Consider the following 13,897-nt stretch of genomic DNA (forward strand, 5'->3'; position numbering starts at 1 on the left):
AGAAAGGAGAGCCCAGGTCTCAGACATGCTGTAATAAAGAGCTATTTATAACTCCTATCTCTCCATGCTTGCGCGACGACGGCACTAAATTGGGGGGGAAGGCTCGAATTAATGTTTATTTTACCCATTTGGAGATGCTGGGGAGGCGGGAGGGGCCGGCCGCCACGGAGGCTCGATCGATGGGTTGCGTTTTGGTTTAATGAGGAATGCATCAACCGGAGCCATGAAGCAGAATGGTCTCGTTCATTGCCGGGAGCGCCACATCCCTTTGTGCTCTTCTCTTTAGACTTTTTCAAAATAACTGTGCTGTGTTGACAAACAGAACCAAGCATCTGAGCAAGTCTTTCTTGGATTCCATCTTGTGTTGTTGACACATAATGAGCTCGTGGCCTGGGGAGTAAACTGGGGGAGGGGGAAACAGGGGAAATCATAGAATCCTAGAACCATAGAGTTGGAAGGGGCCACACAGGCGATCTAGTCCAACCCCCTGCTCAACGCAGGATCAGCCCTAAGCATCCTAAAGAGATGGTGAATACCTTCAAATCTCCAGATATTTTTGACCCTGGACTAGGCAATCCTAAATGATGCCTTTTTTGTGCTGTAGAGTAGGGGTAGTCAACCTGTGGTCCTCCAGATGTTCATGGACCACAATTCCCAGGAGTCCCTGCCAGCATTTGCTGGCAGGGGCTCCTGGGAATTGTGGTCCATGAATATCTGGAGGACCACAGGTTGACTACCCCTGCTGTAGAGTGAGAACATTGGATCAGAAGAGGAGCCATTTTGGATTAAGCCAATGGCCCATCCAGTTCAATAAATACATAAATTCAGTCGTTTCAAGTGATGCAGAATACAGCTCAAAGGCCTGAACATATCCCAGTTCGTTGTCATGTACCTTGGCTGGTTGTTTGCTTCCAGGTCAAATCCCAAGTGATGTTTTCTACCTGTAAATACCTACATGGCTTGAGACATCTCCAGCGATGAGTCTGTGCCCCAGTTCAGTTCCTACCAGGGTTTTATTTTGATGCTCCCCCACATCCTTGAAATCCATTCCGTCTGCCATGACTAGAGTTGCCGCTTCTAGGTTGGAAAATACCTAGGGATTTGTCACCTGCAGATCAGTTGTAATCCCAGGAGATCTCCAGCTACCACCTGGAATTTGGCAACCCTAGGCACAGCTCAGCGATAGACTTCTTAATGGCCGCCCTTTCTATGCACATGCTGGTGAGAAGAATTCCTCCTTTCGAAAGGCAGTTCTGCTAGAACTCGGCTCAACAAAGTTTAGGCAAACAAATATGGCAGAGAGATCTTATGGCCATTTTCTTTCTTTTGGGAAGGGTTTTGAATACATATTTTACTATTTTAATTCCGTGTGTCTCACGCCAACATTTGTAAACTGCGTTGAGCCTCTATTTGCCCAGGAAGGACACATGATCACATATTGTACTAAATAAGTAAACATTTCTCCCATAGATTCAAGCGTGTACCAGTGTTGGTCTGTGAGTCCAATGGCACCTTTCAGACTGATGAAGTTGTATTCAAGACTAGGGGCCAAGCCCGTTGCATTCAGGAATACAACAGGTGCTAGATTGTGTTTGTGTGTGTGGAAGAACTCTGTGGATGGCCTCTCCCTCCCCCCAGGACCTGGAAAGACTGCAGGCAGCCGATGGGGAATTCATCAGCAGGGGCAGGTCTCACGCAGCAGGGATCTGCAGCCTCTGAGCCTCAGAGGGAAGTGGAAGGAGGAGGGGGTGGGCAAGGGTGGGGGATGGAAGGCGATTGGCTGGCTGCTGGATAGACAGGCAAGCCAGTTGGTGGAGGAGGCACTCAGGGACAGGACAGCCAGTAAAAATCCTCTGAAATATCTCCAAGTCTTGCCCCACCCCCCACACACATCTTCAAGCCTCATTAGGACCCCCATAAGGACTGGCAACTTGTGTCTTTGTGGCTGACAAGGACAGCTGCAGCTTTCGTTGTACTGGCATCCCATGGCAAAACGCATCCTGCTCTGATCACACCTTGAAAACAAATTGGGAGGAAGGGATCCGTCACAGGAACAGAGTCAGAAATAAACCAAAGGAGCGAAAATATGTGTGACTTCCAGAAAGAAAGAAAAGAGACTAACCTGATGGTGAGAACAGGAATAAATAAAAAAGACAAGCACCAATTTAAACATTCCTCACTGGCTTTGCGGCCGCATGAAAATGTGACGCTTGGTTGCTTGTTGCAGAAGAAATTCTGCTCTGTCTCTATAAATGCAGATAGACAGAGATGACTAATTTTGCTCCTAACCATTCCTGACTCCAGCCCCGTGACTCAGCTTTTTGCAAATACCATCGGTGGTTCAGCAAAAGTTGAATGCCCACGACGCCCACATTGGAGCGTGGGATGTCTCAGTGATAATTTCAGAGGATCTCTGTGTTGAAATTAGAGCCCGGTAGCCCTGTAGAAATCAGCAGGATTTTCAAAGCTCCCTTCGTCAGATGCAAGTCAGAAGGGGGGTCTCGGAGTCCTTATATCACTTTTCAGGAGGTGGGATATATACCATGAAACGCTTGTTCGTCTATGGTAGGGTTTGGGTTGGGAGATACCTGGCGATTTTGGGGGTGGAGCCAGAAGAGGATAGGGTTTCTGGAGGGGAGGGACTTCAGTGGGTGATAATGCCATAGATTCCATCTTCTAGGGCAACTGATATTTGTCACCCGGAGATAGGCTATAACAGCAGGAGAGCTCCAGCCACCAGAAGTGCTGCTTGGCCTCTCTGGGAAACTCCACTCCTAGATTTCCTGGAAATGACAGAATGCGATTAGGCTGACAATGATTTTTATTTTTATTTTTGGATTTTTTGCCCTCCATTAGATAGAGCAGTGGTGGGCAGCAAAGGGTGGCAGAAGGAGGTCTCCTGACAGCCCCCCACTGCCAGCCTCCCCACTGAAGGCAAGGGATCCTCCACTCCTGGGCTTACCAGGCAATATACCTTCTGGCATGTCCTGGAAATGACATCATCACGTCAAGGACATCCAGGTGACAGTCTGGTATCTGGGCAAAACCCCTCTGGTAGAAGCCATTTTTACCATAGAGTCTATACTTGAAGACCGGAGAGTCACCAGGATATCCCAATGCAATGACACCACTTCCAGCACATAGCAGATAGGATGTCACCATGTTGTCATGATGTCACTTCTGGCACACGTGGAAGTGATGTCACTGTGTTGTAACGATGTCTCTTTTGGTGCATCCCTGAAGTGATGTCATCCTGTCATTGGTGATGTAGCTTCAGTCCCCCTTCCAGTTTTTGGTAAGTCCCCTCCATGCTCCTTTGGTTAACAGAAGGGACCCGGCAAGTCTAGCAGGAAACCTTGGCAATGCTACTATTCACTGTGCCTGGACTGGAGTAACGGTGTAAAATTGCCCTGTGGGCTACTTGATTGATGGTTCCCCTCCTTGTTTCTTCCAGATAGCAGCTCAAGCGGTGATATTTATGTGCATGAACACCGCTGGAATCTTCATTAGCTACCTATCCGACCGAGCCCAACGGCAAGCCTTCCTGGAGACCCGAAGATGTGTGGAAGCTCGACTGAGGCTGGAAACCGAAAACCAGAGACAGGTAGGGGTTGTTGTCATGTCAAAACATATTGTTCTATTCATTAACGTTGCCCTAACCTGGATGGCTCTTGGAAGCTAAGTTTGGTTGACCATGGTCAGTATTTGGATGGGGGACCATCAAAGGAGTCCAAGATTGCTATGAGGAGATAAGCAATGGCAAACCACCACCTCTGGCCATCTCTTGCTTTGAAAACTCTATGGGCTAGCCATAAGAACAGAAGAGAAGCCCTGTTGGGTCAGGCCAATGGCCCATCCATTCCAGCAGTCTATGTCACACGGAGCATCCATGCCCAAGACATAAGAACATAAGAGAAGCCATGTTGGATCAGGCCAATGGCCCATCCAGTCCAACACTCTTGTGTCACACAGTAGCCAAAACCCAGGTGCCACCAGGAGGCCCACCAATGGAGCCAGAATCCCACAAGCCCTCCCAGTATGGCCCCCAAGCACCAAGAATACAGAGCATTACTACCGCAGACATAACATTCCCTCTGTACCTTTTATTTATAGAGACTGATGACCCTCTGCTTCTTACCTTTTCCCAGTTTCCTCTTGATGCTGTCTATTGCCTGTAACCACCATCTCTGTCTGTGGCAGTGAATTCCACGTGTTAATGAATTGGATCTGACTTGCCAGCACTGTTCCCTACCATTCATGAATAGCGCTGCCAATACTTCTTTGTTTCTCTGGTTTTTTCCACTGGCATTGTGTACAGACATTGTATATTTTAAATTCATCGGTCATCTCTGCATCACCCAATGCTTGTGGCTTGCAGGAGCGATGGCAGGTATCCTGCCCGCCATTCAGCGGAGTTCTAAGAACATCGGAGGTTCCTCTGCCAGAGGAAGAGGCATTTCTTTCAGAGGAATGCTTCCAGTGTTGCTGTGCCGGGAGATAGGAGACATGCCAACGCGGAAACAATGCGTACATGATACGGAAGGAATCTAGTGCCAGGAAACAGAAAGAGGGACAGGAATGAAAGGGAGAAGCAAAATGGGAACAAGGATTTGGGGGAGGAGACATTGCAAGTCTTTCTGAGCCAAAACATCTCTTAAAGCCATGTTTACAAGCTCACTAGTCCAGTGGACCTCCGGGCATAACAACGCATGTTAGGATACTTGGAGTTCTGCCATGTGCCAGAAGTGGTGTCATCGCATTTGGATGTCCTGGTGACTTTCTGGTCTTGGGAGCACAGACTCTATGGTAAAAATGGCTTGTACCATAGAGTTTTTGCCCAGATACCAGAATGTCACCTGGACGTCCTTGACGTGATGATGTCCAAATGCTACCCCTTGTGGGGGCAGGAAGAGGTGGGATAACCTGCCATGACTAAAACTCCAGCCTGCAGCCTGGCATGAAACCTCCAGTGCGTAAACAGTCTAAAACAAGCCTTGCGACCAGGAAGTTTTTGAACTGAAGCCCTGGCCAATCAGGGAAGACTGCTTTGCTATGAGGCACGGAGAAGGGAGTTCATTCGCAAAAAGCAGAAATCTGCACTCTTACTGATGGTGAATTTTGAAATATCGAGGCTTATATCCACTTCTGGATATCGCAGGGGAAAGGTAGAGTCACTGAGGATCAATCATGCATGATGCAGAGGGAGAATGTAAAGCGCCCCAAATCAAAATGGAAATCGAGTTCAGTGTAGACAGAAGGGATTTATTCGAGCTGAAAGTGGGTAAAAAGCCCCATGCAGACTGTCTCTACGTTGCTCTTCAAACTTAATTATAGGGATACATCTGAAATTTCTCATTCCTCCCAGTTTCTCTCTGTGACAGCCTGAGATTAAAAATGCTTCCCCACACGGAAGGATAAATATTGCACTCCCACATCTGAGCAGCTGAAGATCTACTTTCCCTGGTTGAGCTTCCTGTGAGTTTTAAATTAGTGTCTACAAAACAGGTGCTGCTACCACTGTCCCTTGTGAAATGCATAATATTATTCCTTTCCTTCTAGGCTCCTTCCAAATACTGCAGATATAATTTCCCAGCCTCAGTTTCTTGGAGTAAAAGGCAAGGGGCACATCGGGCACACTTTGCTATCAATTTGCATGGAGCTTTTCTTGTTGGCTGCTCACCTGAATAGCAATTTCTTCCCTCCCTGGTGCCCAGGCCTGTGAGCAGAGATAGGCTGGATGGCCTGAATTCTGTGAATTGCAAATACAGACAGGTCACAGAGAGGATCAGTTCCTCTTTTCCCTGCAGGCATCTGCATTCTCCAAATGCAGAGCTTTAGGATCAGGGGATGGCTGCCAACCTCCAGGTTCAACCCACTAAATCTCCAGGTATTTCCCAGCCCAAAGCTGGCAACTCTGGTCTTGCATCAGTGCAATGTTGGCATCTCCCCTCCCTCTGGTTGACAGTATTTTTCTTCTATCAGTAGGATTAACAACTGGGGGGGAGTGGAGATCTCCCCAGTTACATCTGAATTCTGGACTACCAAGATCTGTTTCACTGGAAAAAAATGACTTATTTGGAGGTTGAATTCAATGACATTATATCCAGCTGAAGTCCCTCCCCTTCCCAAGGCCTGCCCTCCCCAGGCTCCACCCCCAAATCTTCAGGGATTTCCCAATTCAAAGCTGGTAACCGTAGCCAGTGTTTTCAGGTATTCACAGGCAACAAGGGGGGGGGGGAGGAGGTTTCCAGAACGTTTAGCACCATAGTGAGAACCTGGCCATCAGAATGTCAGACTATGAAAAATCTGTCGTATGCAGGATGCAACAGCATATATGAATGATATCCGACAGGGGGTATGGCAGGACATGTGTAATTCACATATTTAAGTTAGGAAAGTCCTGATATTTCACAGCTAGAGTAGTTCAGCAGTGGAATGGGCTGCCTAAGGAGGTGGTGAGTTCCCCCTCACTGGCAGTCTTCAAGCAGCGGCTGGACAGATCCTTATCCTGGATGCTTGAGGCTGATCCTGCACTGAGCAGGGGGTTGGACTAGATGGCCTGCATGGCCCCTTCCCACTCTAGGATTCTTTGAGTCTAGTTCAGGAGTGGAATGGGCTGCCTAAGGAGGTGGTGAGCTCCCTTTCACTTGCAGTCTTCAAGCAGCAGCTGAACAGATCATCCTGGATGTTTGAGGCTGATCCTGCACTGAGCAGGGGGTGGGACTAGATGACCTGCTTGGCCCCTAAAGAGGTGGGGAGCTCCCTTTCACTTGGAGTCTTCAAGCAGCAGCTGGACAGATGCTGCACCCGTTGAGTTGTCTCAGAATTCCGAAGGTGCCCACAGGCTGAAAAAGCATGAGCACTCCTGTGTTAGAAAGCTGATCTCATTGGGATGGGAGCCAATCCTGGGGTTTGTTACATTGAATTATATACAAGTAGACCACCCACTGAACAGGTGGTCCCCCCCCCCCAAAGAAAAGGCTTGGGCAAGATGCTGCCAATCCAAACAGACTGACATCCCTAAATGTCAGTGAGTACTTAGAGAAATAAGTGATATGATTTTTTTAAAAAAGGTATCTAGCCTTTATTCTTTATTATGATGACTGATTTAACTATTTACCTAGCTGTTAAATCGTGCTCTCAGAATGGGGGGCGTGGAATTAGAACTAGTTGGTTTGTGTGAGAATATGTAAGTGCGGAAACATTGATTGGGCTGGATGGGAAGCAGCACGGACTTGGGTTCCTCAGGTGTGGAGAGGAATCTTCCTTCTGTCAACCTGACCCCAATTTGTGGATTCAGGTATCCGCAGAGGGGGTCACAGATGACTATGAGAATACGTGATTAAGAGCATAGCACTCTCAATGTGATCTGTGCTCCCTCCACCCACTCCTATATTAGATTTCTGGGGGGCTAGCAGGATAGTGACCGCCGTGGTTTTAACTGTTTTAGGAGTCGATTTTTAGGAATCTGTATTAATTATGTCCAGATGGGTTTTAATGGGGTTTTAATGGACTGTTGGAACCCACCACGAGCCTATTATAAGAGTGGCGGGGAATAAATTGAATGAATGAATGAATGAATGAATGAATGAATGAATGAATGAATGAATGAATGAAATCAGAGTCCAGTATCACCTTTAAGACCAACACAGATTTATTCAAGGTGTGGGCTTTCAAGTGCAAGCACTCTTCATCAGACCATGCATGAATGAATGATTTAATTAATTAATTAATTAATTAAGCAGCCTGATGATGGACATTTGGGGCAAAAAGCCCATTGAAAACTTGCAACTGGCAAACCGGAGGAGTGCAGGGCGAGGAGGTGTTCCAGAATCCTTAAAAACTATTACAAAATCGGCCAGGGAGCAGATAGGGCTCCCCTCTAAGAAAAATGTGGTCTTTTCCCCATTACTCCATCCTGCCCTTGTTGATCAGTACAAGCGACTCCATCTCTCCCGCGTCCTTCCCTTCATCCACCCCAACCGCAGGTCGTTTGATCGCGGCACGCAGGCGATGTCCCTCCGGCTCCTCTTATCCCGTTCCTCAAAGCATCCTCTGAAATTGGGAGATAAGCAGATTAACAGAGCTCCCACGGCCCTTCTTCACTTGCCCTAATGCATCTCATCATCTCTCAGACAGATTCTCATCAGGTTGCTGACGGGATAGAGGGAAATAGCATCGCAGCCCTGAACCGCACATGGAATTTGTCAGGTTGTTTCAGTGCTGAGGTTTCAAAAGAGACTCATGGAGCGGTCCTGGTCATGTTTGGGGCGGATGGTTTTGAATTAAGGCAATTTAAAGCTTTGATTTGAAGCACCGATAGGAGCAGCAGGTTTGCTGATGAATTTAAAGCGAGCTTCCAGCTCTCTGATTTGTGTGTATGTGTGTGTGATTGCATAAATAACGTTCTTTTATAGCCTGGTATAATTACACGGCATCTCCCTGGTAATTCTTTATTTTCACATAACTTTCCATTTCTTCGCATCGATTCCCTGCACCCCCATTATGCAGGCATTTTTTCAAAGTATTTTTTCCCATCAAGAAATCAGTATTCTATTAGGAATGGAATGGATAGAATGGATGGAATAGAATGGATGCTTTAGGATGCTTTGGGCTGACCCTGCGTTGAGCAGGGGGTGGGACTAGATGGCCTGTATGGCCCCTTCCAACTCTATGATTCTATGAATGTAAGAGGCACCTTGATGGACCAGAATAATGGTCCCTTTAGTCTAGCATCCTGGAGGACCACTGTGAATAGAGCCTTCCTATGATGCCTCCTAAGGGCCTCTTGTGGTGCAGGGTGGTAAGGTAGCCAACATGCTGTCTGAAGCTCTGACCGTGAGGCTGGTAGTTTGATCCCAGCAGCCGGCTCAAGGTTGACTCAACCTTCCATCCTTCCAAGGTCGGTAAAATGAGTACCCAGCTTGCTGGGGGGTAAACGGTCATGACTGGGGAAGGCACTGGCAAACCACCCCGTATTGAGTCTGCCATGAAAACGCTGGAGGGCGTCACCCCAAGGGTCAGACATGACCCGGTGCTTGCACTGGGGATACCTTTACCTTTACCTTTACCTTTATGATGCCTCCTAGCACTGGTGTTCAAACTTTCCTAGGCAGAAATTAGGGTTGCCGGGATACCAGAGGGGGATGGGCAGATAGGGTTCCCAGATCCAGGTTGAGAAACTCCCAGAGATTTGAGGATGAAGAGGCCACTCTCCAAAGCATCTCTGTAGTTAGGATATGAGCTGCAATTTCAAGGGATCTCCAGTTCCCACCTGGAGACTGACATCCCTTAGCAGGAATCAAATTCATAATCTTCTGATCCTTAGAGCCAGCTTGGTGTAGTGCTTAGGTGTGTGGACTTCAACATTTTAATTGTAAAGCAACCAATTATTGCTCCCACGTGTTCAATACATAAAACTGGAAACATCTTTTGGGGGTTTCAGGATTTTCAGAGTTTTGTCTTGTGAGCACTGGGACTACTGTGTTCTCAGACTAAACTACAGAGGATTGTGAGGTTTTTTGTTTGCCTTTTTTAAAAACTACTTGTGAGGGTTTTTATGGGGGGGGTGTTTTATTACTCAATAATATTTATTCATATTGAGTAGGGTGGTATAAAATCTAATAATACGTTTAAAAATGCTAAGACTCATGCAAGTGCATGAGAAAAATATGCGACAAATGTAACGGAAAATATTTAGGAATCAGAATTTGTTAGAAAACTTGCGTTTCAATCTAGGATTTGGCCAACAAAAATCCATGAACCCTTTAAAGAAATGCAAAGGAATGGTTTTCTCTGTGATTTTAACTTTGGGTGTTCTGAATCAAGTGCTATGTTCTGATCGATGGAAAATCAAGTAGAATTTTTACATTCTGGGCAGGAACATAACTCTATTCAAGCTAAATGCCCTTGAATATTATGGGCTATTTCCCATGTTATGGCCTAACCTGAATGATGGCCCATAACTTTACTACAAAGCTTCTTGGATGAGAATTATTCATCTTCCTGGCTATTTATTATTGATTTTTTTTGTTAGATGCCTAAATTGAATTAGAGGTTGGAGAAAGCCCGTAATCCCTGTGTTCTAATGATCCACGTCAGATTTATTTTCTGTTATCGTTTTGCCGATATTTTCTGCTCTATACTTTCATTGTTTAGATCAGCTTCTTTTCATCCTTTTGACCATGGAAGAACCCCTGAAATATTTTTCAGGTTTCAAGGAACCCCAAAAGTGGTGACATTCCCCATCAGGAAGAATGCGGGAGCCAAATGATTGATTGATCATTTACCATTTTTGCATAGTGGAGCTCGAGATTAGGCCTGTAGAGCAACAGGGCAAGTGGGCTCCAGTGATATCTAGTGATGTTAGCAGCCATCTGAACCTCTGAGAATGGCCACAGAACCCCTGGCTAGCTCTCGTGTAACCCCAGGGTACTGCAGAACCCTGATTGGGAATCCTGATTGAGGTTCCTTTGTTTCCTGTATGAATTCTGTGCAGCCTTTATTTCAACGTTTATTCATTCATCAGAACATAGCGAGAGTCCAGTAGCACCTTCAAGACTACAAGCCTTTCTCCTCTCTCCCTCTCCCCTTAAGATGGAATTAGGGTTCTGATTATATAGGGACGAGAACAGCTGCTGGTTTTTGTACCCCACTTTGCACTAACCAAAGGAGTCTCAAAGCGGCTTACAATCTCCTTCTCTTCCTCTCTTGATGCCAGACACCTTGGGAGAACTCTGACAGAACTGCTCTGTGAGAACAACTCTGACAAGGGGGACCAACCAGTGCCCCCCCCCACCCCAGGCCAGCAAACCAGAGCAGAACGACATTACCCGAAGTTGTCAACCTACTACAAGTACAACAGCTACCAAATTGGGGGCTACAGTGAAAGAAAGAACAGTAAAACTGAACACTGGAAGAAAGAACTGTAAAAATCAACTTTTAAAAGAAACACAACCCCAAGAAGAAAAGGCTAGCAATGCTGACCCTCAGATAAAAGAAAAAACACTAGGAGAAAGAAACAGTAAACCTACCCCACCCCCAGAAACCAAAACAATAGTTTGGAAGAAGTGATTAAGAAGAGGAAGAAATGAAGGCAAAAGGGGAAAAAAGGATCAGAGTCCCTCAGTCAAACCGTTGATGTCCTACAAGCTGCCAGAGCAAGCAAGCTTCAGCTTGCAGGAGGCTTGCAGAAGCAATGTAACGATTGGCTGGCTTTTATTGCAATTACCATATATACCCACATAGAAGCTGAGGAAGGCTTTTTCAGTTGCTGAAAAACTAGGCTTATACATGAGTATATAGAGTATAAAGTCTTCTTTAGTAAGAATAAATATGTTTACTTACATCCTAGTAACACGTTCAACAATAAAGCTTTGACAGTAACTTTCTTCTAAGGTAAAATTGGTTTTCAGATATATATTTCCCCCCTGTTTACATTGAGTTACAATTGGTTCTGTTGCTCTGTTTCCTTTTTTTTACATTCACAATAGCGATCCCCAACCTGTGGGCTGCGGACCACATGTGGTCCTTTGACTAATTGGAGGTGGGCTGCGAAGGACGTCTCCCCCCCCCCCCCCCCGGCCCTTTACTTCATCTCCCCGGCCCTTTACAACACACTTTGGGTGTCCTTGTCTCCCATCACTCCCAGATGGGACTATCTCGTTGCAGAGAAACAAGCTCAGGGTTCCCATTGATTGGTCCTTGTCATGAGTTAAAATTTCCATGAAAATAAAATGTTCCTTATGTTCATTGTTGTGGCGTGTCTGTATCTTATTTTGAAGGGGTGTTTAAACATTACCATAGCAATCAGAGAGCGTTAGGGCAGTGGTTGAGAGTAGAGGAGTAAACTACCCCCTCCCACTGGGCCTCTGTAAAAGGCGTTGAGTGGTCCCTGGTGATAAAAGGGATGGGGACCACTGGTCTAGGGCAGTAGGAAATTTCCTGCACTGGACATTTCTCAAGTCTAGCCATATCTTCCCCCCCCCCCTCTCTCTCTCTGTCCTCCAGGAGCGGCTGGTTCTTTCTGTGTTGCCTCGATTTGTCGTGCTCGAAATGATTAACGACATGACGAACGTGGAGGACGAGCACTTGCAGCATCAGTTCCATAAGATCTATATTCACCGCTACGAGAATGTTAGGTGAGTGTGCTCTTCGGAGTTTTCGGCCTGCTGCTTTATCAGTCTCCTCCTCTGGGGAATGTCAGGGATGGAGTCTTCTGGGCCATCTTTTGATCACTTCATCCATCACTGATTGGCAAAGTTTGGAAGAAATCCACTAGCAAATGAGCACGTCATGCACTTCCGCTTGAATTAGTCAGAAGAATGTGGTGACCGGTCCATGGTCTACCGGGTCTGGATTCTGCTTGCTTGTTTTTGATGGAAACTGGGAACTGATTTCGGACTCCTGCCTCCAGTCCTGTGACTATTGATATGCCAGTTTACCACACGGTCCCCACAGACTGCAATCCTTACGAGTCCCATTGGAATGAACAAGACTTACTTCCAAGTAAATATGATTAGGATTAGGCTGTTATCTGTCTGAAACAGGCAGCTCCAGCTCTACGGCATAAATAAGCAGTATAGTACGAGGGGGTGGCAGCAGTTTTTGTTACTCCAGGGACTGCCAGGTTTTCCATCGCAAATTGCAAATCCAGTAATTTTTTAATAGAAATTCTGTTCACTGAGGCAACAAGAAAGGAATCACCAAAACACTACAATAAGAAATTAGCAACCTCAAGGTAATATTTGGAGTTTCCTCGAGAGGGTGTAGCAGCTTCATAAGGCAAACTCTATGGTATATCATAGAGGTCGGAAGAAACAGAAGTCCTAGAGTGACATTACAGTTGATCTGCCTCTCCTCTCCAGCCTCTGCCCATCCTTGGAATCTTCCCCTTGGTTTGTTCCAGGAATTTTCTAACACATGTACGATCCTAAGTGGAACCCAACAGTTACTGAAAAACGAAAATAAAAGGAATGAACTGTGAATAAGTATAAATATAATAATAAATAAATTGACTAGTTAGCTAACTCATTTCAAACACAGTTCTGTTCCTTCCTGGCCACTGTCCATGAAGCAAAGAAGCCCAATGGATCCCAAAGCAACAAATTGGGCGAGGATGATACCTCCTGGGGAATTGCAAGCAGGGTTCCCAACACTGCCTAGGCAACTGCTGGGAGGTTTGGAGGTGATGCCCTGAAGAAGATGGAGCTTGGGGAGAATGTGATGTCTGTGGTAAAGAGCACAGATACTAGGGGAAATGCCTAGAGCATCACAATGCAGGTATTCAAAAAATACATAGTTTTCAGCATAATCCATACTGGACACACCATGCACTAGCCAATAGGTTCCTTCTTCAAGTCCAAAGTCATGCACAATAGACTGGCTGTACCCGAGCCCTGTTTGAGCAGGCTTCCATCCAACACACAGGTATTTAAGGCCAGACCCATTTGCTTCAAATGAACCCCTGTTATAAGTGCAGAACTGCATCTTTTGCCCTTGCTCTGCCTTCACATGATTCATGGTTATTCCCAAGATGTCCTATTATCCCAATCATCTCCTAGCTCTGGGCTTCATGACCCGGCTCTTAAGGTCTGTTTTGCTAGTTGTTTACAAAAGGAGCCATGGAAGGCAATCAAACGACGGTGGTTGAAGAAGTTGAAAAATGAGCCTCACCTTAATAAGGTGCATGGGGAAAGCATGGCCCAGTGCTGGGAAATGAAGCTTTGTCAGCAAAGTAAACAAGGGCCAGTGAAGTCAATAAGCCTTCCCCTTTCCATTGAGTCTGAATAGATTTTCCTTCACTTCTATGACCTTGATTTAGCCAAGACATGGCTTCTTAGTGAGTGCGGTTGAAGGAACAAGAACATTGGAGGGAGGAACATTTTCTTTCATGCGC

At 46.1% G+C, this 13,897-nt stretch overlaps 1 protein-coding gene across 2 annotated transcripts in view; it reads left to right on the top strand.

The window, feature by feature from the left end:
- The window catches only part of ADCY8 (adenylate cyclase 8), a 114,320-nt gene that overhangs the window by 37,036 nt on the left and 63,387 nt on the right, over window positions 1-13,897 (top strand). For both annotated transcript variants that reach the window (XM_077351491.1, XM_077351492.1), the window contains exons 2-3: window positions 3,455-3,604; window positions 12,010-12,140. In XM_077351491.1, coding sequence (XP_077207606.1) covers window positions 3,455-3,604; window positions 12,010-12,140 — 281 coding nt within the window. The remainder of the gene's footprint in view (window positions 1-3,454; window positions 3,605-12,009; window positions 12,141-13,897) is intronic.

Source organism: Paroedura picta, chromosome 9, assembly GCF_049243985.1.
Source record: "Paroedura picta isolate Pp20150507F chromosome 9, Ppicta_v3.0, whole genome shotgun sequence".
In the NCBI taxonomy this organism is placed as follows: Eukaryota; Metazoa; Chordata; class Lepidosauria; order Squamata; family Gekkonidae; genus Paroedura; species Paroedura picta.